General features: G+C 36.6%; 1 protein-coding gene across 1 annotated transcript in view; it reads right to left on the reverse strand.

The window, feature by feature from the left end:
• SNX4 (sorting nexin 4) overlaps window positions 1-24046 on the reverse strand; it is a 70126-nt gene that overhangs the window by 21133 nt on the left and 24947 nt on the right. Inside the window, exons 6-8 of the mRNA XM_042955699.1 lie at window positions 21576-21631; window positions 17169-17241; window positions 6950-7011 (exon numbers count right to left, since the gene is read on the reverse strand). Coding sequence (XP_042811633.1) covers window positions 6950-7011; window positions 17169-17241; window positions 21576-21631 — 191 coding nt within the window. The remainder of the gene's footprint in view (window positions 1-6949; window positions 7012-17168; window positions 17242-21575; window positions 21632-24046) is intronic.

Below are 24046 nucleotides of genomic sequence, written 5' to 3' on the forward strand. Positions count from 1 at the left end.
ATAAATCTCATCACCCAATCTGATGTTCATCAGGGACAGAGACAGAGAGAAAGTCACTAGCGCAAGCAGGTCTGTGGTTATAGGTTTTATGTTTATAGTTCTATGTAAGATTTCATTTAAATATAAAATTCCATGTCAAGAAAGGGTTTGGAAATCATTCTCTCCATTTAACCCTAATATTGAATAGATACTTAAAATCAGGTTCAGAGATCTAACATTGCTTACTCCAAGTCAGGTAGCTGTTCAGAGACAGAGCTGCGACTAGAATCAACTGCCCTTAGTGTGCTCTATTAATCCCAAACTATGGCACTTCTAATGAGGGAGTGTGGGGCACACTGAAGGCAAAGTGCAGGGTAACAGCAACCCCTACCCCCAGGTGGGACATGTAGGATATTCCTTGGACACTCCCAGCTACCCAAAAACAGGAAAGGACAAAACCCAAATGGTTAAACTGTAAGAGTCCGTCAGTTTACCAGAAAAAGGCAATCCCATCAAGCCTAAAGTCCAGGAACTCCCTACAGTCTTAAGGTTAATGCTTTGCTAGAGGGAAAAACCACCTTAGCTTGACAATAGCTAGGCCTCCAGTAAGGCTTTAGCATGTGAAAGTCTCTTTGGAAACTCCCTCTGGACTTTATCTCCCCGGACTCCATAAAAAACGGTCCCCCCTACAACCCCAGTGCAGGTCTTGCTGCCCATGGGTCCCGTTCCCATGGTTTAATAAAATCATCTTTTTTGCACCAAAGACGTCTTCAAGAATTCTTCCTTGGCCATCAGCTCTGGACCCCACAAACTCCACCATCACCCCAAAACTTCATCACTTCCTTTTTTGTTCTCTTAATCAAAAGAACTCTTTACTCCCACTATGCACATAACCAAAAAATAAAAATTACAGAATCATTAAACAAACGTAGATCTGTGTCTGTGAGCTCTGAGTACATGACAGGTTTTGTGTATCCATGACATAAATTTGAAAGAAATGTTGCTCCTGTATTTTCCTGGAATTCCTCGTAAGGAATCACATCAATTGAATCTGAAAGACATGTTTTTTTTCTTGGTCGATTCTATATGGATTCACAATCTATAAATTAAGATGAATATTTAAAAATTAACAGAATAAACCATTTCAGGCTATGAGCTCCTGAAAGCTTTCATTAGCTTCAAATGCACAGTTACTAGTACTGACAACTCTTTCTTTTTTTTTTTTTCTAGGTCTTTTGCAGAGTGAATCCCACCTATATATTCAGTCCAATTCTGGACAAGTGGATCTAAAGTTCCTAGCTCAGTCTGAAACTAGTGAAAATATAAGCTAGTTCTATAAGCACCCATGGGAATGGCCCTTTGGCCTACCCTACATTGGATCAAGTGCTGTAATGCAGGCGGAAACTGCAAAAAGCCCAGGAACTCAAGAAGAGCACAAAATAAACTCCTGACCTCCAAAAAAACTAAAAAAAAAAAAAAAAAGAAATGAACAGCAACATGTGACATGAACATATTACTAAATTCATCCTATTTCCTCTCTGTGCACCTCATTCCTGCTTATTTCTTCCTTATATTTACATATATATGTATGTAAGTCATGTAAGTGTATGTCTTGCCAGTTGCCTTCTTAACATGTACAGTCTTGGGGTGCCTGGGTGACTCAGTCAGTTAAGTGTCCAACTTTGGCTCAGGTCATTATCTCATGGTTCACGAATTCCAGCCCCACGGTGAGCTCTGTGCGGACAGCTGAGAGCCTGTTTCGGATTCTGTGTCTGTCCCTCTTTCTCTGCCTCCCCACTTGCACTCTCTCTCTCTCTCTCTCAAAAATAACACCTGTGTATCAATTAAGAAACCAATCAGCTCAAAAGAAAAAAAAAGGACAAAAGATATGAATAGATTATGAAATAGGAAAAAAAAGGGCTGTTAATCACAAGAAAAAATAATTTGACATCAGTTATAATTTTTAAAATGTAAATTATAACTGCAGTAAAGAAACCATTCCTCATCATCAGTGTGATACAGACAAAAGTTTGCTAACATACTGCTGAGTAATGGTGTAAGAAAACAGATATTAATACTTTGTTGGTGAGAAGTTAACAGCTTCTATACAGGGCAATTTGGCAGTATCTACCGCAACTACAAATGCAATTATCCTTAGAGCCAGTAACAACACTTGTAGAATTTTATCCTACAAACATATTCATACACATGTGAAATGACATGAACAAGAATATTTATTGTAGCAATGAGTAAAATAAGACTAGAAATCATTAAGAAGAAATTAAATAAATTGTGATCCTCCTCTTTAATAAAACTCAAAGCAGTTATTTACTGATAACAATCTCCAAGAGCAGTTCTTAAGTGAAAAAAGGTTAAACAAGTGAACATAGTGATGTATACAACATGCTCCCTTTTCATGTTTAAAAACAGAGGGAACATGCATGTGTTTGTATGTTAATGTATTATACTTATAGTATTACATTTTACTAGGGGGATACATAAGAAACCAATAAACTGGTATTAGCTATCTCAGAGGAGACCTGAATGGTTAGCAGACAAGGGAGACTTTTCACTGTATAAGCTTTTATCCCTGTTGAATTTTGTGCCATATGGAATGTATTACCTATTCAAAAATGTAAAATGAATGTTTTTTTTTTTTTTTTCCTTTAGAGAAAGAGAGAGAAAGACAGTGCCAGGGAGAGGGGCAGAGAGAGAGAGACAGAGAGACAGGGCTCGGATCCCATAACCCTGGGATCATGACTAAGCTGAAATCAAGAGTCAGATGCTCAACCGAATGAGCCACCCAGGCACCCCAAATGAATTATTTTTAAATTAATTCAATCAAAAGCACTTATAATGGAACATTAGCAAAGACATTTTCTTATAAAGAGCTTCGGATAATAATTTCTAAAATGTCAGAACCAAAATAATACACAGGAAAAAAAAATCACAAAAGGTTCAAAAATAACCAAAATATGTAATATACGGTATATAAGTAGATATTCTAATTTACACTAAAATTACCCAAGACTGAAAAATTCATCTTGCAACATCCTTCAGAAACTACAAAGTAACACCAAGAAAGAAAAAAAAGAGAAAGTCACTAATTATTTAAAATAGAATCTTCTTGGGCATTCTGCCAACAAGGTAAAGGGCAGTGGACTTCCTATTTTTTATCGAAAGATACTTTAAAACAAAAACTTTGAAAACTACTATAGGACATCTATTAAAAACAAAACTTAGATATTTGAAGGAGCTGAGAGGATAAACAAAACTCACAAGGCTTTAACCATACTAATCAACAAAAAAAAAGATCAAATAACATCAGAAATGAAGGAAGAGAAATAAAAACCAACACCACAGACATAAAAAGAATTATATGAGATATTATGAAAAATTTTATGCCAACAAACTGAACAACCTAGAAGAAATGGGTAAAATTAAATGGAATCAGGAAGAAATAGAAAATTTGAACAGACTTATTGCTCACAATGAAAATGAATCAGTAAAAAAACACTCCCAAGGAACAAAAGTCCAGGATCAGATGGCTGCACAGGTGAATTTTACCAAATATTTAAGCCTGGGTGGCTCAGTAGGTTAAGTGTCCGACTCTTGATTTCAGCTCAGGTCATGATCTCAAGGTTGTGAGATCGAGCTCCATGTCAGGCTCTGTACTGACAGTGGGCACCTACTTTTTCTCCCTCTCTCTCTCTACCCCTGCCCTGGCTCGCGCACATGCACATACTCTCTCTCCAAATAAACATTTTTTTAAAAAGAGAGTTAATACTTATTCTTCTCAAACTGTTCCAAAATAAAAAAGGAGGGATACAAAACCAGATACCAAAACCAGACAGGTACTACCAAAACAAAACAAAACAAAACAAAAATCCTGCAAAACTATAGGCCAATACATACCTCTGATGAATATAAGTGCAAAAACCTCCAACAAAATATTAGCAAACCAAATCCAACAATACATTAAAAGGATCTTTCATCACAGTCAAGTGGAGTTTATTCTAGGGATGCAAGGGTGGTTCAATATTCACAAATCCATCAACATGATAAATCACATTAACAACGGAAAGAATAAAAACCGTATGATCATCTCCATAAATGCAGAAGAAGCATTTGACAAAGTACAACATCCATTCATGATAAAAACCCTCAAGAAAGTGGGTGTAGAGGGAACATACCTCAACATAATAAAGGCCACATACGAAAAAATGCACAGCTAACATCATACTCTATGGTGAAAAACAGAGCTTTTCTTCTAAGATCAGTAACAGAAGAGAGAGGTCAACTCTCAGCACTGTTAGAGTACTGGAAGTCCTAGCCACCACAAGCAGACAAGAAAAAGAAATAAAAGCCATCCAAATTGGTAAGGAAGAAGTAAACTTTCACTATTTACAAATGATACTATATATATATAGTAAACCCTAAAGACTCCACCATAAAACTACTAGAACTAATAAATGAATTCAGTAAAGTCACAGGACACAAAATTAATATACAGAAAACTATTGTATTTCTATAAGCTAATAACGTAGCAGAAAGAAAAATTAAGAAAACAATTCCATTTGCAACTGCACCAAAAATAATAAAATATCTAGGAATAAACTTAATCAATGAGGTGAAAGAGCTGTCATCTCTGAAAACTAAAACATGAATGAAAGAAATTGAAGATGACACAAATAAAAAGATATTCCATGTTCATGAATTGAAAGAATCAATATTAAAATGTTCCACAATACCCAAAGCAATCTAGATTTAACACAATCCCTATAAAAATACCAAAGAGCAGTTTTCACAGAACTAGAACAAAAAATCCTAAAATCTGTATGGAACCATAGAAGACCCTGAATAGTCAAAGCAATCTTGAGAAACAAGAACAAAGCTGGAGGTATCACAATCCCAGATTTCAAGATACACTACAAACCTGTAGTAATCAAAACAGTATGGTACTGGCACAAAAACACAGAGATCAATGGAACAGAATACAGAGACCAAAAATAAACATACACTTATACGGTCAATTACTCTACAACAAAGGAAACAAGAATACACAATGGAAAAAAAGAGTCTCTTCAACAAATAGTGTTGGGACAGCTACATGCAAAAGAATGAAATTGGACTACTTTTATTCACCATCTACAAAAATAAACTCAAAATGGACTAAAGACGTAAATATGAGACCTAAAATCATAAAACTCCTAGAAGAAAACATAGGTAGTAACCTCTTTGACATCAGCCAAAGAAACATTTTTCTAGATCTGTCTCCTCAGGTAAGAGCAACAAAAGCTAAAATAAACTATTGGGACTACACCAAAATAAAAAGCTTTTGCCCAGTGAAGGACTAGTGAAGGACTCAATCAACAAAATGAAAACACAACCTACTGAATGAGAGAAGATATCTGCAAATGATATATCCAATAAGGGGTTAATATTCATACTATATAAAGAACTTATACAATCCAACAGCAAAAAACCACAAATAATCCAATTAAAAGTAGGAAGAGGACCTGAATAGACATTTTTTCCAAGGAAGACATACCGATAGACAACAGACAAATGAAAAGATGCTCTAATATCACTCTAATCATCGGGGACATGCAAATCAAAACCACAATGAGGTATCCCCTCATGTCTGTCAGAATGGCAAGAAGTAACAAGGGTTGGTGAAGATGTGGAGAAAAAGGAATCCTCCTGCACTGTTGGGTTGCAAATTGGTACAACCACTATGGAGGTTCCTAAAAAAATTAAAAATAGTATTACCATGGGGCACCTGCGTGGCTCAGTAGGTTAAGCATCTGACTCTTGCTTTCAGCTCAGGTCATGATCACACAGTTCGTGAATTTGAGCCCCACGATGGGCTCTGCAATGAGAGCACAGAGCCTGCTTGGGATTCTCTGTCTTGCTCTCACTCTGCCCCTGCCCCTGCCCTGCTCGCATGCTCTTCCTCAAAATAAATTAATTAACTTAAAAAAATAGTATTGGGGCGCCTGGGTGGCTCGTCGGTTAAGCGTCCGACTTCAGCTCAGGTCATGATCTCACGCTCCGTGAGTTCGAGCCCCGCATCAGGCTCTGTGCTGACAGCTCAGAGCCTGGAGCCTGTTTCAGATTCTGTGTCTCCCTCTCTCTGTGCTCCTCCCCTGTTCATGCTCTGTCTCTCTCTGTCTCAAAAATAAATAAACGTTAAAAAAAAAAAAAAAAATTTAAAAAAATAGTATTACCATATGACCCAGTAATTCCACTACTAGGTATTTACTCAAAGAAAACAAAAACACTAATTAAAAAAGATATATGCACCCCTATGTATACTGCAGCATTATTAATAGCCAAGATATGAAAGCAACCCAGTGCCTATCCATAGAGAAATGGATAAAGATGTGAAATAGATACATATATAAATATACATAAATGTTTATAAATAAGTATATAAATATCTATCTCATATCGTCTCTATCCATTGTGTGTGTGTGTGTGTGTGTGTGAGTATATGTGTATATAGAGAGAGAATATAATGCCAAGTGAAGTCAGACTGAGGAAAATAAATACCCTATGACTTCACTTGTATGTGGAATTTAAGAAATAAAACAAAGAGAAAAAAAGACAAACAAAAAACCCCCAAACTGTTAAATACAGAGAACAAACTGGTAGTTGCCAAAGGCAGGGGGGTGGGGAGAATATGGGTGAAATAGGTGAAGAGGGTTAAGAGGTACACTTATCTTGATGAGCACTGAGAAATGTATAGGATTGTTGAATCATTATATTGTACACCTGAAACTAATATAACACTGTATATTAATTATACTTGAATAAAAAATTAAGTAATTAATTATGCCATAACATACAAAATAAATAAAAACTTAACATCTACATTTCAGACCCATAAATTTTCAAGAATTATAGTTGTCAGGCAAAAAGCTAAACAGAGCTAATCATTTATTTTAAAAGGTCACATAATGCTTACCTGAAAACTCGCCCATAATTCCCATGCACTTTATATACACCATAGAGTCGATCTGCCACTCTCTGGAATAAATTTTTAAAAGAGATTACTATTAGGTCAAGGTTATATACAGACTATTCTTTAAAAAGATGTCATCTTCATTTAAAAAAAAAAAAAAAGCTTAGTACAATAAACTTGAAAAATGTGAAAAATAAAAAAATTTCCCAAAGGCTCATCATGAGGTTGGGGAGGAACTAGTGCTATCATCATATTTATGTAACTGCTTTCATATATATATATATATATATATATATATATATATATATAAAGAATGTATAAAGATATATGTTTTAATTATTGCTTTAAAATTTCTTATGTTAAAAGTGGTAAGGGGCGTCTGGGTGGCTCAGTTGGTTAAGGGTCAGACTCTTATTTTTGGCTCAGGTCATGATCTTACAATTCATGAATTCAAGCCACACCTTGGGCTCTGCACTGCTTGGGATTCTCTCACCCTCTCTCTCTGCCCTTCTCATGCACTCTTGCTCTGTCTCAAAATAAATAAACTTAAAAAAAAAAAGGGACAATATTTTTATCCAGCAGGTCAATATTACATTTAATAAATATGACTTTAAATAGCTGCATAAAATTCCACCTAGCAGTGTATACAATATATAACCACTCCTTGTTGGATATTTAGTTATCCCTGATTTTTTCAGTATTATACATAATTTTGTAATAAGCACCTCTGAGAGTAAAGCTTTTCCCAAATTTCAGATTGTTTCCTTATGAAAAAGTCCTCAAAGTGGAATTTACCAGGGTAAAAATATAAACATTTTCAATTTTATTGATAGTTTTATACATAAGTGCCGAACACATACAATATACTTCTATGCTACTTTATCACTATAATGCTTTCTAACCAACACATTAGATGTTTTAATAATAGAATTATAATTTAGATCTAATTATAATTAGATAAATTTTACAAAAGACAAAACATCACATATGATACTTAATGCTTTACTCTCCTGCAAACTATTGTGGACATGAACTAAAGACCAAAAGTAATCCCACATAAAACCCTAAACCCTAAAAAAAAAAAAATTCTTAGTATACAAAAAAATATTCTTGGTTACACAGTTTCTAAATGTAAACACTGAGGATAAATTACCTAATTTGTTACTCAAACATCTGAGGAATTAGGCATTAACCATACAACAAATCCTAACTCTTTCAATACCTCAGCTTAAAGTGAATGAACCAGTATTATAAATACACGGAGCAGATGTAAGAAGAACATAAACTGTTTTCCATCTCTTCTTGGCTTGCTCTAAAGGAACATGTACACACCAGACTAGAGAGCAATACACTACAGGACTGCAGCTTGTTTCTGTAGTCGTATTAGAACATTCAGGTTACCATTGTATACGGATGCTTTCATAGCAGAACTGAATAGATTTGACATGGATCGTATGGCCCAAAAAGCTGAAAATATTTACTGTCTAGCCTTCTAGTCTGCCCACCTCTGCACCCGACTCAAGACAAAGCTTGTAGTCTTCATTCTGCTTGAAACATTCTAGAGTCATCCCCAGACCTCTCAACTACTTTCTCTAGGATGCTATTTCCCAATTATTTCTGAGCCCTATAGAGTGTCAAAGGTCATTTACTTAAAAAAAATTTTTTTAAATATTTATTCATTTTTGAGAAACAGAGAGAGACAGAGCATGAGTGGGGAGGGGCAGAGAGAGAGGGAGATTCAGAATCCAAAGCAGGCTCCAGGCTCTGAGCTGCCAGCACAGAGCCTGACTGGAGCTCAAACTAGTGACCTGAGCCAAAGTCAGACACTTAACCGACTGAGCCACCTGGGCGCCCCACTTGTTTACTTTTTTAAAGTGATTCCATCATCAAGTAAATTTGGGAAACACTGAGGTAATAAAATTTAACCAGTAACAGTTTTCCTTCCTATAGAACTTTTTAGCGCTTTAATGCCATATATTAATCATAACTATTCAAGAAAGAGATGGTTTGCACTAGAAAAAATACAGGACTGGCATTTCAGAGAATATAAAATGGAAAATGCCATTCTAGGACACTAACTTTTCTAGATTCTTGTACTTAAAAAAATTTTTTTTTCAATATATGAAATTTATTGTCAAATTGGTTTCCATACAACACCCAGTGCTCATCCCAAAAGGTGCCCTCCTCAATACCCATCACCCACCCTCCCCTCCCTCCCACCCCCCATCAACCCTCAGTTTGTTCTCAGTTTTTAAGAGTCTCTTATGCTTTGGCTCTCTCCCACTCTATCAAAAAAAATTTTAATGTTTGTTTATTTTTGAGACAGAGTACGAGTGGGGGAGGGGCAGAGAGCGAGGGAAACACAGAATCTGAAGCAGGCTCAAAGCTCTGAGCTGTCAGCACAGAGCCCGACGTGGGGCTCCAAATGCATGAACTGCGAGATTGTGACCTGAGCCAAAGTCGGACTTCAACCAACTGAGCCACCCGGGGGGGGGGGGGGGGGGGGGGGGGTTCTTTAAAGATCAAACCTCTTCTTGAAAGCTGAGTGTTTTATCATAAGATATTAAGTATGGAAGAGAGGGAGAGAGCTTATTAAGCAACCATGTAAAAACAAAAACTGCAAGAAACTTAAGTACAAATGCAGATCCAAAATAAATGTTCAAAGATAAAGTTTGTGAATCCCAATTACTTAAAAGTTTATTTCTTTAAAGTATATCACTCTTGGCAGCTGGTATAAAAGGAGCTTCTACCAGAGTAATTAGAACTCTGGAAAATATTTTGGTCCACAGAGTATGCCCAAAAGAGGCAAGAGTCTTCCTATATTAAAAAAGATGAGCAACCACATGAGGAATTACCTACCCATGAACTAGGCAATACACTTAGCAGTTGTTATGGGACCAACACTGTTTCTGATATCAACTATTCATGGAAACAAATGGATCTAGCTAACTAAAACATGAAATGACTTATCTAGATCATTAGGCAGTGGGAAAGAAGAACCAAAGAAAAACTATTAATCAAAAATTATCATTTCTAGAGAAAAGGAAAAAACAAAAATGACACAGAAATAAAACAGGAATAATTAAAACCTAAAACCATATTAATTCATTGGTCATTGGTAATCAAGAATTTTGGTGCCGGGAAAAGGGGTTGAACCCAATGACTTAGTCCAGACTGCTATTTGATTTCATTTCTGTTGACAAGTCTTTCTTTCTGAAAACTGACCATCTGACAACTGACATGAAAAGAGTGACAACTAGCATATTCAGTGACAACAGAAGAAATGTAACAAACTCATCCAATCATTCTACCCAGCTTGGAATCATTTGGAACTGTAAGAATGCCCTACTCTATCCTCACTCAAGTAGTAGCTGATTAAATGTGAAAAAGGACACTTTTGGGACATTCTATTAGATGATCTTATTTTGAAAATCTAGACATGCCTAGCTTTTCTTTTCTTTCCTTCTTTTTAACTATCTCCTAAGGATTCAAGATTATGAGATTTAAAACTCTGGATACTTACTGCCACAACAGTTCCCAAAGAGCTGCATGTAATATTTTATACTGCCACCATCACTAAATAGTTCACAAATACTAGATATTACCATCTTTATGACTACAAATCAAATGTTGAGTAGTATCTTAATAACTATAATTTGCATTTTTACAATATTAGCAAACTTAAACATTCTTCCCTCCCTTTTAAATTTGAATTTTCCCTAAAGAGGCAGCAGATATTGTAATAGGAAATATGAGATTTGCAGTCAAACAAATGGGAGTTCAAATTCCAGCACCTTCTCACTTTAGGGTTTAACTTTGAGGATTTATTAAACCATGCAAGCCTTGGTATCATATCTTTCTTTTGCAAATGTGGAAATGACTTTTATCACATGACTTTGTGAGGATCAAATGACATTTGTTAGGGTCCTGGCTATAAGCAGGATGACTCAATGAAAATCTGTTCTCTTCTCAATCTTGAATTCATGTCCTCTGTCAATAAACTGTTTGTAGGCAGTTAAGAGCATGAGCTCTAGAGTCAGACAGACAAAATAGGAAATTCAGTATTATCTTTTTGTTGTTGTTTACAAAACACATTATTTCATCTGAATCTCATAATTCTATGAATAAGGCACCTTCATATAACAAATATTTATTCAGTACCTACTATGTGCCAGGCATATATTCCCATTTTCTAGCAAAGAAACTAACCCTGAAAGGTTACTGAATTTGTCGGGAGGACCCAGTAAATGGCAGAGACAGGTCCAAAGCCAGCTCTTCTTGGTTCAAGGCCACCCACCCTTTCCTGTTGTTCTGTTTTGATGTCTTAAATATTTAAGTTTTTAACCGATCTATAACTTATTTTTTGTCTTTTCTACTTTGAAAAGAATTCTCCTTGACAGAAAAGACAATCAAATAATTCTATTTTTTTTTTTTAACGTTTATTTATTTTTGAGACAGAGAGAAACAGAGCATGAATGGGGGAGGGTCAGAGAGAGGGAGACACAGAATCTGAAACAGGCTCCGGGCTCTGAGCTGTCAGCACAGAACCCGACACGGGGCTCGAACTCACGGACCGCAAGAGCATGACCTGAGCTGAAGTCAGCCGCTTAACCGACTGAGCCACCCAGGCACCCCTCAAATAATGCTATTTTCATCTGTTAAGAATTCATCATCTGTCTCAAAAAAATAAATAAAAAATAAATTTAAAAAACCCAATTCATCATCTGTCTCAAGAAGCATCTAAGCCTTCTTGACACTCTGTTACAAAAGGCCCTCCCTGTGGTGCTTTTTGTGTTGTTTGTAGGCTTCTCTCTGCGTTAGGACTTTAACCTTTCATTTTTACTTTTCTGTTACTGTCCATGACTAAATAGCCTTTCTCCCCATTTTAGAACAATAGAAATTTTAGCCAATCAGGGGCACCTGGATGGCTCAATTGGTTAAGCATCCAACTTTGGCTCAGGTCATGATCTCACAATTCATGGGTTCGAGCCCCATGTCGGGGTCTGTACAGAGCACCGAGCCTGCTTTGGATTCTGTGTCTCCCTCTCTCTCTCTCCGCCCCTCCCATGCTTGCGCTCTCTCTCTCTCTCTCTCTCAAAATTAAATAAACATTCAAAAAAGTTTTTTAAAAAGGAAGAAATTTGGGGCGCCTGGGTGGCGCAGTCGGTTAAGCATCCGACTTCAGCCAGGTCACGATCTCACGGTCCGCGAGTTCGAGCCCCGCGTCGGGCTCTGGGCTGATGGCTCAGAGCCTGGAGCTTGCTTCTGATTCTGTGTCTCCCTCTCTCTCTGCCCCTCCCCCATTCATGCTGTGTCTCTCTCTGTCTCAAAAATAAATAAACGTTAAAAAAAAAAAAAAAAAAAAAAAAAAAAAAAAAAAAAGGAAGAAATTTTAGCCAATCAGAAAGCATCCTGTATCGTTCACTGGCATTTCTCTCATTTACTCAGTCAGAATTTCAATTTGACTTATAGATCAAGTGCTGCTTTTCTTTCAATAGCTCAAGCTATCTTTAATGTCAATAAAGTTTCTAAAGTTTTCATCAAGTTTAGAATAGGGGCACCTGGCTGGTTCAGTTGGTAGAGCATGTGACTCTTGATCTCAGGGTTGTGAGTTCGAGCCCCATGTTGGATGTAGAGATTACTTAAAAATAAAATCTCAAACAAACAAATAAAAAAAGTTTAGGATAAATACCTATACCCAGAATTCTCTTACTTATGTATTACAAACTCTTTGATGACAAAGCTGTTTTCTTTAAAGATTCTTTTCACATATAAATTATTAACCAGTTCTCCCAGGCTGGTTATAATTAAATTCAAGAATCAATTTATCTTAACTATAGAGAACAAACTGATGGTTACCAGAAGGGAGGTGAATGGGGGGGATGGGTAAAATAGGTGATGGGATTAAGGAGTGTACTTGTCGTGATGAGCACTGGGTGACATACAGAATTGCTGAATCACTATACTGTACACCTGAAACTAATATAACACTACAAGTTAACTACACTGGAATTTAAAATAAAATAAAAGTGGCTCCGGTCATGATCTCACAGTTTGGGAGTTCGAGCCCCGTGTCGGGCTCTGTGCTGACAGTTCAGAGCCTGGAGCCTGCTTCAGATTTTGTGTTTGCCTCTCCCCTGCTGGCATTCTGTCTCTCTCTCAAAAAATAAATAAATAAATAAATAAATAAATAAATAAATAAATAAATAAACGGACAAACAAACCTTAAATTTTTAAAAATAAAATAAGCAATTTATGTTTTTTTCAGATATTTTTAAACATAAAAATGTCAGCATATACATTCGTTTGTTCATTCATTCAATGACTAGATAATGAATGTCTACTATGAGTTGGGCATTGTTCCAGGGATTTAGCAGTGAGAAAACAAAGCTGCTCTTGTGGAGCTCACATACACTAGTAGGGGAGATAATTAACAGATTAATCCAGAATACAATGTCAGATAGTGTTGCTATAAATAAAAATGACAGAATATGACAGAGAAATGACAGAATATGAAAAATGACAGAAAATGATAGAAAACTGCATCTTATTTCATGCAAGATTCCCAAGATAGATTTCTCTGAGGAGGCATCTAAGGGAAGAAATGAATGGCAAAAGAGAACAAGCCAAGAGAGGTTCTTGAAGGTGGGGCATGTGGGAAAAGTGATACAAGCATGGGAAGAGCAAATAAAAGTCCTAGGGCAGAAACAAGTTTGGTATGGTTAAATTTTCCCATAATCTTTAAAGGTTATTAAATATTAACCACTTTTAAAAATATACTTTCAGCAGAAAGTCAGACATAATCACTATTGTTTCATGCCTTATGACAATTTTCTCGTTTTATGAAAGCAATCACATAAACCTCTCTTCAGGACACAATCTGACAACGACAGTCCTGCCTCCCTCCTTAAGGTCTCACTTAAATGCACTCCCTATGCTTCATGGATTTTCTGAGTGTTTACCTGTTACACTCTGTTCAGTTCACCACTCATCTCTGAGATTTCTAATAAATCTGATTCAGGCTGGTTTTTCTGCTTTGTCCTTTAGTTTCTTCTGGGTCTGAACACTGTTTGAGAGCTTCTCAATACTTGGGGTTAGCCATGTGACTGTGTAATAGTGTACCTCTGCCTACTCCAACTCTCAGAACTGCTGACCCTGCTGTTAAACAAAGCTTTCTACAGTGCCCTCCGCCCTTCCTTTTGGTTGAAGGCCTTTAAAAAGATACAGCGTTAACAATCCCTATCAAAGTAACACCACCATTCTTCACAGAGCTAGAACAAACAATCCTAAAATTTGTATGAAACCAGAAAAGACCCCAAATAGCCCAAGCAATCCTGAAAAAGAAAACCAAAGCTGGAGGCATCACAATCCCAGACTTCAAGCTATATTACAAAGCTGTAATCATCAAGACAGTATGGTACTGGCACAAGAACAGACACTCAGATCAATGGAACAGAACAGAGAACCCAGAAATGGACCCACAAACATATGGCCAACTAATCTTTGACAAAGCAGGAAAAAATATCCAATGGAACGACAGTCTCTTCAGCAAACGGTAATTGGGAAAACTGGACAGTGACATGCAGAAAAATGAACCTGGATCACTTTCTTACCCCATACACAAAAATAAACTCAAAATGGATGAAAGACCTAAATGTAAGACAGGAAGCCATCAAAATCCTCAAGAAGAAAGCAGGCAGAAACCTCTATGACCTCGGCAGCAACAACTTCTTACTTGACATGTCTCCGGAGGCAAGGGAAACAAAAGCAAAAATGAACTACTGGGACCTCATCAAAATAAAAAGCTTCTGCACAGCAAAGGAAACAATCAAACTAAAAGGCAACCAATGGAATGAGAGAAGATTTTTGCAAATGATATAGCAGATAAAGGGTTAGTATCCAAAATCTATAAAGAACATATCAAACTCAACACCCAAAAAAGCAAATAATCCAGTGAAGAAATGGGCAAAAGACATGAATAGACACTTCTCCAAAGAAGACATCCAGGTGGCAAACTGACACATGAAAGATGCTCAACATCACTCATCATCAGGGAAAATACATATCAAAACCACAATGAGATATCACCTCACACCTGTCAGAATGGCTAGCATTAACAACTCAGGCAACAACTGATATTGGCGAGGATGTGGAGAAAGAGGATCTCTTTTGCACTGCTGGTGGGAATGTAAACTGGTGCAGCCACTCTGGAACACAGTATGGAGGTTCCTCAAAAAATTAAAAATAAAACTACCTTATGACCCAGCAATTGCACTACTAGGTATTTATCCAAAGGATACAGGTGTGCTATTTCGAAGAGGCAAAGCACTCTAATGTTTATAGCTGCACTAATGACAATAGCCAAAGTATGGAAAGAGCCCAAATGTCCATCGACGGTTGAATAAAGATGATGTGGTGTATATATATATATACACAATGCAATATCACTCAGCAATCAAAAGGAATGAAATCTTGCCTTTTGCAACAACGTGGATGGAACTAGGGTGTATTATGCTAAACGAAATTAGTCAGAGAAAGACAAATATCATTTTGACTTCATTCATATGTGGAATCTAATACACAAAACAGATGAACATAAGGGAAGGGAAGTAAAAATAATATAAAAACAGGGAAGGGGATAAACCATAAGAGACTCTTAAATACAGAGAACAAACTGAGGGTTGCTGGAGGCATTTTGGGTGGGGGGATGCGCTAACTGGGCAAGGGGCATTAAAGAGGACACTTGGGATGAGCACTGGGTTTTATATGTAGGTGATGAATCACTGGATTCTACTCCTGAAATCATCACTGCACTGTATGTTAACTAACCTGATGTAAATTTTTAAAAATTTAATAAATTTTAAATAAACAAATAAATAAAATTTTAAAGATATAAAGAAATAAAAAGATACAGCTTCCATAATCAGCCAGACCTCTAATTTAAATAGATTCTCAGGGTGCCTGGGTGGTTCAGTTGGTTAAGCGTCCAACTTTGGCTCAGGTCATGATCTCATGGTTCGTGAGTTCGAGCCCCACATCAGACTCTGTGTTGACAGCTTGGAGCCAGCAGCCTGGTTTGGATGCTGTGTCTCCCTCTCTGTCAACCCTTCCCCTGCTCATGCTGTCTTGAAAATAAACAAACACTAAAAAAATTTTTTTTCTCATTTTTTCTAAAAAATAAATAGATTCTCGAAGGTTTCTAACATAAAAGTCAAAGCTGTATGAATTATTCTTCCAGTCTTCTGGGGTGTCTAGACACATGTCCTCTTCCCCAACCTTTCAACAAGAAGCAGTGTCTAGTTACCTTATAAACCCAGTTTCCCAGTACCCAGTTCTTGACGCTAGCCTACTAATTCTCACATGGACCTTTTATTAGAAAGTATGTTATAATTTATTTAAGAGGTCTAATGGTACTCTGAATGGTTAAACAGGAAATTGGGCCAATATAAAGACTTCAGGAAGGATTTTCTTCCCCTTATTTTAATACTTTTTACTATGGTAATCTTCAGAGAACAGTAGAATATATTTCCATTTCGCAACACCTACCTTCAACAATTATTATATGGCTAATCTAGTTTCATTTAAACTGCCCCCACTTTCCACTCTTCACCACTCATTAAAACAAATCCCAGATAATATATTCCACGAGGATTCCAATCAGCATAAATGTGATCCTAGACCTGGTAACCCAGGGTCTTTCAAAGTTTTTAGCAAGTTCTAAGGGTTCCATGTCTACCACAGCCAAACCACAGGGCTAAGTACAGTGATTATGCCTCAATTTTTAGTTTGTCATGGCAAACCATTACCCCAAATAAGTTTATTTGGGACAATTTAAGAGTACAGACACAAGATGGCCTAACATATATAAACTTTTTCACAGACCTTTAAAACAACCTTGAAAGTATAAAGATATTATTACATGTAGATCTAAACTCCCACACTTATTTAATTATATTCCAACACTGAAATGGTAGGCCTCTTCACAAGAAGTCAAAACAACCATATACAAACTACAGAGAAACAACAGTTAAAATGCTTCAAGCTGTCTGTACCAGAGAACATTTCATGTATCTTTTTAAATGCAGTTTGGATAATGAACACGCCAAATTTAAATGCAAGAATCAGCTATTTATCATGAATACCATCCATTACTTAAAAACGTGATTAGGTGAGAAGCACATCCTTATAAATGTGCATCAAAAAGCTCCTGGGGACCACTTACAGCTCTGACTCGAAGAAGATGTGAGATGACAGACTGTAGTTCATCACTGTAGTGTTTTAGTTCAGTAAATCTCCTGAAACAGGAAACAAGGGAAACATCATTTTTTTTCTCATGGAAACAAGTCAAAAACTGAAAGACAAAAACAGCAGTTCTTGAGAATAATGAAACTGATTCTATTTAACCATATGCTGGCCTTATGCACACACCAATACAAATTCAAAAAATTCTAAAATAAAGCAACCATATTTTCTTTTGGTATTACTAAAGACAAGAAAAATACTTCATAATTTATACTGTGGAACTGAGATAAAGATAAAAGTTATATGAAAAGTTACTTGAAAACAAAAAACAGGACAAAAACTTATGGTGCTAAAAAATGTTCTGATGCAACCATAAACTCATGGTCTCTAACCTCAATCTTCATGCTGATCAATAATCTTTGTTTCCCTAATCTAGTAACTACAGTTCTGCAAAAAGACCTGAAATTTCTGATACCACCACCTATCACTCTCCAACCAGGCTTCACAAATTAAACACAAGCCATTAGTAGGAACCACCTCCACCTCTATCTCCTGCCAGTAAACATATCTACATCTATTATTTCTTCCTTCCCTCTAAGATCCTTCTTCCCATCAATACTCTAGACTCTATCCCAGCTACACCCCATATTCCTATTTTCTAAATTCCTCTCTCTGCAAGCTCCTTCTCATTAGCATATCAATTAACTCTCCTATATTAAAACACATACATATATTCCCTTGACAACACATCCAACTGTTAACACTCTCATCCCCAGCCATTTCACAGGCACACTTTAACAAGGTACTCTCTCTAGCAACAGTCACTTTCCATGCACCGTGCGGCCCACTGCAATCTAGTTTTGCCTCCAACACCAGCAGAGAAATACTCCTGACAAACTCACTAACTATTCTCATGTTGCTTAAAACCCAACAACAGACTTTAGTCCTCATCTTTCTTGATCCTTTCAGCAAGTTAACAGCTAACCTCACCCTCCTCCCAACTTTAGCATGCAAAGAGGCCCTAAAGTGTCAGAAACACTAAGGAGGGCCTCTCAGTAGGACAAGTGTGTGAACAAGCAAAACTGTACACAAAGGCCCTAGAGGGACTCAAGAATCTGAAGGTATAACCCAAATAATTCAAATGGTGCTAATCTTCAGATTATACTTTGGAAAACACCCTCAAGGCGTTGGCACTCCTTAGGATCCAATCCTGGGTCCTCAGCCATCTTAATCAATCTTTCAATCTATACATTTCATGTGACTTACCATTCACAAAGCTTCACAGTTATGGCGTACGTGTTACTGAATTCCAAATGTCTACCTCCTGCCCGAATCTCTCTCCTAAACACCAGACCTTTGTACTTTTACATATCTAGAGCTTAACTTATCTTCCCCGTCCCTCCCAAAACCCTCTTCCCTATGTTCCCTAGCATTCTAAAGAAGAAAACCTGGGTGCCATCTATATTTCCTGCCCCTCTTTTGCCCCATTCATTCTACTAATCACTTGGTCTACCTCCAAATATTGCCCAAATATTGTCTAAATATTGCCACATAAAAGTAGAAGACTCATCTCCAAAAGTAGAAAGTTCATCTCCAAACTGCTCTTAGCAGTCTAGTTTGAAGAAATTTATTTCAAAATTATTTATTTATTTATTTATTTATTTATTTATTTATTTATTTATTTTTTAGTAATCTCTACACCCAACATATGAGTAAACTTACAACCTCAATCAAGAGCCACATGCTCTTCCGACTGAGCCAGTCAGGCACCCCAGTTTGAAAAAATATAAACATGCATGAAGCTAGTATCATTTTGGTAATCCCAACAATCTTTCCGGTTTTCTACATTTTAAGAAAGGGCAGAATAAAAGTATTTTAGTGCTGTAAACTATTTTAGTAACGGTATGAATAATAATTATATATTGGGCCAGCTAGACCCACTATATAAAATACATGTAATATATAATATAGCTAGAACAGAGATTCTGAATGTGAAGAATCTGGCTTAACAACAAATGGCATGAAGGCACCTGGCTGGCTCAGTAGAAGGAGTATGTGATTCTTTGGGGTTTTTTTCTTTAATTTTATTTATTTATTCTGACAGAGTGAGAAAGGGAGGGCGAGAGAGAGAGAGAGAGAGAGAGAGAGAGAGAGAGAGATATCTTAAACAGGATCTGTGTTACCAGCCCAGAGTGCAACACAAGGCTCGAACTAATGAACCATGAGATAATGACCTGAGCCGAAACCAAGAGTCGGCTGCTCAACAGACTGAGCCATTCAAGCACCCCAGGAGTATGGGACTCTTGATGTCGTGTCATTAGTTTGAGTCCCATATTGAGTGTAGAGATTACTTAAAAATAAATAAATAAAACTTTAAAAAAAAAAACAAAACGATATAGATAATTCTTTTATCTAGAACTTAAGGCAAACAAATTCTATTACTAATTATACATTAACTACACACTTTAATAAGAACAGGGGCAAAACTGCTTTGGTTATGTTACTGTTCATATCAAATTTAAAATTCCATATATAATATGGTTATTAAATAAAATTTTATAATCCAGAAACCTAGTTAGGTCAGAAAAGGGAAGATAAACATTCAATTGATAAAATATTTTTCATTAAATTGAAAAACATTCAAGACAAAATATTAATATTACAATATTAATTAATAATAGTCTCATCTACATGCTCCTCTAGTGCATGCACATTCACCAAACTCATAAAGCTAGCTTACTAGGTTTTTCAAAGAGGTTGACTTAAAATTTTAGTTCTTTATCTAAAGAGCGTCTCTTATATACCATACCCGTCATTATAGCCCTTACAGTGGAACCTTAAATGCATATTACTAAGTGAAAAAAGCCTATCTGAAAAGGCTACATACTGTATATGACATTCTATAAAAGGCAAAACTATGGAGATTACTGGTTGCCAGGGGCTGGGATGGAGGGATAAACAGGCAGAGCACAGAGGATTTTTAGGACTGAAAATACTTTGGAGTTTTTTTTTTTTTTGGTGGGGGTGGGAGGGTCTTGGTGTTGTTTTTTGTTTAAATTTCAAGTGGGTTCCATGCCCAACACGGGGCTTGAATTCATGACCCTGAGATTAACAGTCACGTGCTCTACCAAGTGAGCCAACCAGGCACCCCATCCCCAGGACAGTTAAAATACCTTATATGATACTATTAATGATGGACATATGCCATTATACATTTGTCATAATATACAACACCAAGAGTGAACCCTAATGTAACGTCTTCAGGTGATAACAGTGTCTTAATATAGGTTCATCGATTATAACAAATGTACCATTCTGGTGGGGGATATTAACAGTGGGGGTAATTGTGCATGTGTGGGGGCAGAGGATATATATGGGAGCTCGATGCTGTCCATTCAATTTTTCTGTAAAACTAAATAGAACTCCTCTAAAAAAGTCTATTAAAAAAAAAAAAAAAACTTCAGTGGTTACCATCACAATTTCCTGTTTACCAAAACTTTAAATATTTATATTTTATATTCAAAATTTATATTAAAAACCAAATACATGATTTCTAAAGTCAGGCATAATATATTATCAGACTATGCAAACCCAGCCTTTGGTAAGAATTTACACCACATAGAAATTAATGTTGAAGGCTTAACTAGAGAAATTCTAACACAACTCATGAACTTGGCAGCCAAAAATGCAAAAGCCTAATCTGCTCAAACACCTTTCTAATTGAAAAGTTCAGCTGAATCAAAGGCCAAGTAAAGGTCCATAAAATGAAAAGTCTGAATTACCCACCTAATTCAGAGAATGAGTAAAATCAAAATCTTAAGAAATGCCTAGGAACCACCCTAAGGACATTTTATTGTGAATGCATGGGTTTCCTTAAATATAGAAATGGTCTCATCACAAATACCTAACATTAATGAAGTCAAGTAATCGTCATACAGATACATCTCCATGAAATTATTCCACTAGTATGCATTTATCTATCAAGTTTTCTTGGTGTACAAAGTAGTTTATTATTAAATATACATAATACATATAATCTTCTTGAACTTTGTACATATTTGATAAGCAAAGCCATATAGGGAAAACTATTTCATATGAAATTAAAAATTACTTCTCTCATTTTTCTGATATCTTCAACAACATTTTAAATAAATCCTTCTAGGAAAAAACAGCGGTTTAATTTTCTGATACTTCAGTTACTTGCAACCTTAAACCTAATTAAGTTACCAAATCTCAAAATCAGTTTTAGACTGTAAAAGGATTTCAGTAATGTGAATTATTATTTAAATTAGTAAATAAAGTGCATACATTCAGAAATGAAAAATTAAATAAATTGATAGACATCATTCAAAACAACATTGTAACTGTTATTAAAACAAAACCTTACTTGTCTGGGTTTTTCACTCTGAATGTTGCATTAAGCGCTTTTAACCTGGAGTCTGCCTGGAAAAAATAATTTGTTCACTTAATACAATTACATTTCAGGGTATAAATCCAAACAGTTTTACTTTCCCTTTAGAATTAAGATGCTCAAATACAGTTTTCTTCATATCATTTGTCAAACACATTAAACGTATCTAAAAAAAAACAGCAAAGTAGTTATTTCTGAAAACACTACAAAAACTGTTAAAAATTAAACTGAATAACATGGCATTCAATGATACCAAAGTAAAACAATTATAAACATCACTATATTAACAGGTATACACACACACACACACACACACACACACACACACACACACACAGCTCTGCATTATTGTAACTCAGAATAAATCACATGGAAGAAGTAGTTTACCTTTCTCTAAATCAAGAAAAGGAACGATAAACTAAATAAAACGACTGCTCTGAAGCATATACATTACTGCAGGTAGTTCCCAGGAATCCACACCAAATGTACATTGCTTTTTTTCATTTTCACGATCACTATTTTAAAAAAGGAAGAACTGAGGCACCTGGATGGCTCAGTAGGTTAAGTGCCTGACTTCGGCTCAGGTCATGATCTCGCAGTTTGTGAATTCAAGCCCTGCACTGGGTTCCTGCTGACAGCTTGGGGCCTGGAGCCTGCTTCGGATTCTGTGTCTCCCTCTCTCTCTGCCCCTCCCCAGCTCATGCTCTCTCAAAAATAAATAAACATCAAAAAAAATGTTTTTAAACAAAAGAACTATGGAAATGCCTATACTAAATACTACATACTACATACATAAATTAAGTAAAACATGTGAGATGAAATCAAATTACTTTCTAGCTGACAGAAAATGTTACAACACAACCTTTTTTAAAAATTTTTTTAAATGTTTATTTTTGAGAGGGACAGAACATGAGTGGGAGAGGGGCAGAAAGAGCCAGAGATACAGAATCCATAGCAGGCTCCAGGCTCTGAGCTGTCAGTGCAGAGCCTGATGCAGGGCTCGAACCCACGAACTGTGAGACCATGACTTGAGCCCAAGTCGGACACTTAACTGACTGAGCCACCCAGGCACCCCAAGAAAACACAACTTTTTAACTATTTTTTTAAACTTTTTAACTATCTTTACTTACTCTAGATAACTGCTCTCAAAGGAGGAACAGAGGGATCAGCACTAAATAATAATTGCATTCTATAAAATTTATACTTAATATATCCAAGTCATAGCCAAACTTCACACACACACACGCACACACACACACACAGAAAGAAAAGAAAAGAAAAGAAAAGAAAAGAAAAGAAAAGAAAAGAAAAGAAAAGGAGAAAAAAACACTAAATTATGTTTCTGACCAGGCACAGAAACTACATAAAAGGTGGTTCAATCAGGAATCAATTTTTTTAATGTTTTATTTATTTTTAAGAAAGAGAGAGAGAGAGACAGGGTGTGAGTGGGGGAGGGGCAGAGAGAGAGGGAGACACAGAATCTGAACCAGGTTCCAGGCTCTGAGCTGTCAGCACAGAGCCCGACGCGAGGCACGAACCCATGAGCCATGAGATCATGACCTGAGCCAAAGTCCGATGCTTAACCGACTGAGCCACCCAGGTGCCCCCATTTTTTTTTTTTTTTAAGAGAGAACGTGAGCAAGGGAGAGGGGCAAAGGGAGAGGGAGCGAATCCCAAGTAGGCTCTGCATTCAGTGCAGAGTCCAACATGGGGCTCAATCCTACAACCCTGGGATCATGACCTAGGCTGAAATCAAGAGTCAGACACTCAACTGACTGAACCACCTAGGTGCCTCAGTTTCACTCCACCTTACTGTATCTCCTTTAAAACAGTACTACTTGAAATCATCTTAGTTGTTTACTTGTTTCTTAGCTGCCCACTAGAAGAGTCGTAAGAAAGCACAACGTGAATGGTGCTCCTGGAGTTATACAATGGCTGCCATGGCAATACGTTATTTAATCTGCTTTGTTCATTGCTATATCCCAGTGCCTCACAAAGCGTGGCACAAGACCAACATGCAGGAGGTATCGACTGAATAAAAAGTAACCCCAACTATTCTACAGCCCCGACTATCTTCCTTCCCATGTTCTCTGTTAGTCCCACTTCTTCTCCTTTTCCAGTTCCTATTAAATATTTTACTTTCCTTATGCTGGATTTTGTCTTCCCTTTGTTATTTCATTTTCTGATTCTTCTCTTCCCCCACACCTTGCCTAGTAAGCCACTACCCAGCTTGGGCCTCTCTAATGTTCCTCTTCCCTGGCCCCCAAGTTGACTCCACCGCAAGGTTCTTTATTCCTGTCTCAGCTCAAATGTTATCTCTTCAACCATGTGACCCAGTTTACCCAGGACAGTCCTGGTTTATGCTTGTTGTCCTAAACTCAGTATTATTATTTTTTTTTTAACATTTATTTATTTTTGAGACAGAGACAGAGCATGAACAGGGGAGG

This window comes from Panthera leo, chromosome C2 (assembly GCF_018350215.1).
Source record: "Panthera leo isolate Ple1 chromosome C2, P.leo_Ple1_pat1.1, whole genome shotgun sequence".
In the NCBI taxonomy this organism is placed as follows: Eukaryota; Metazoa; Chordata; class Mammalia; order Carnivora; family Felidae; genus Panthera; species Panthera leo.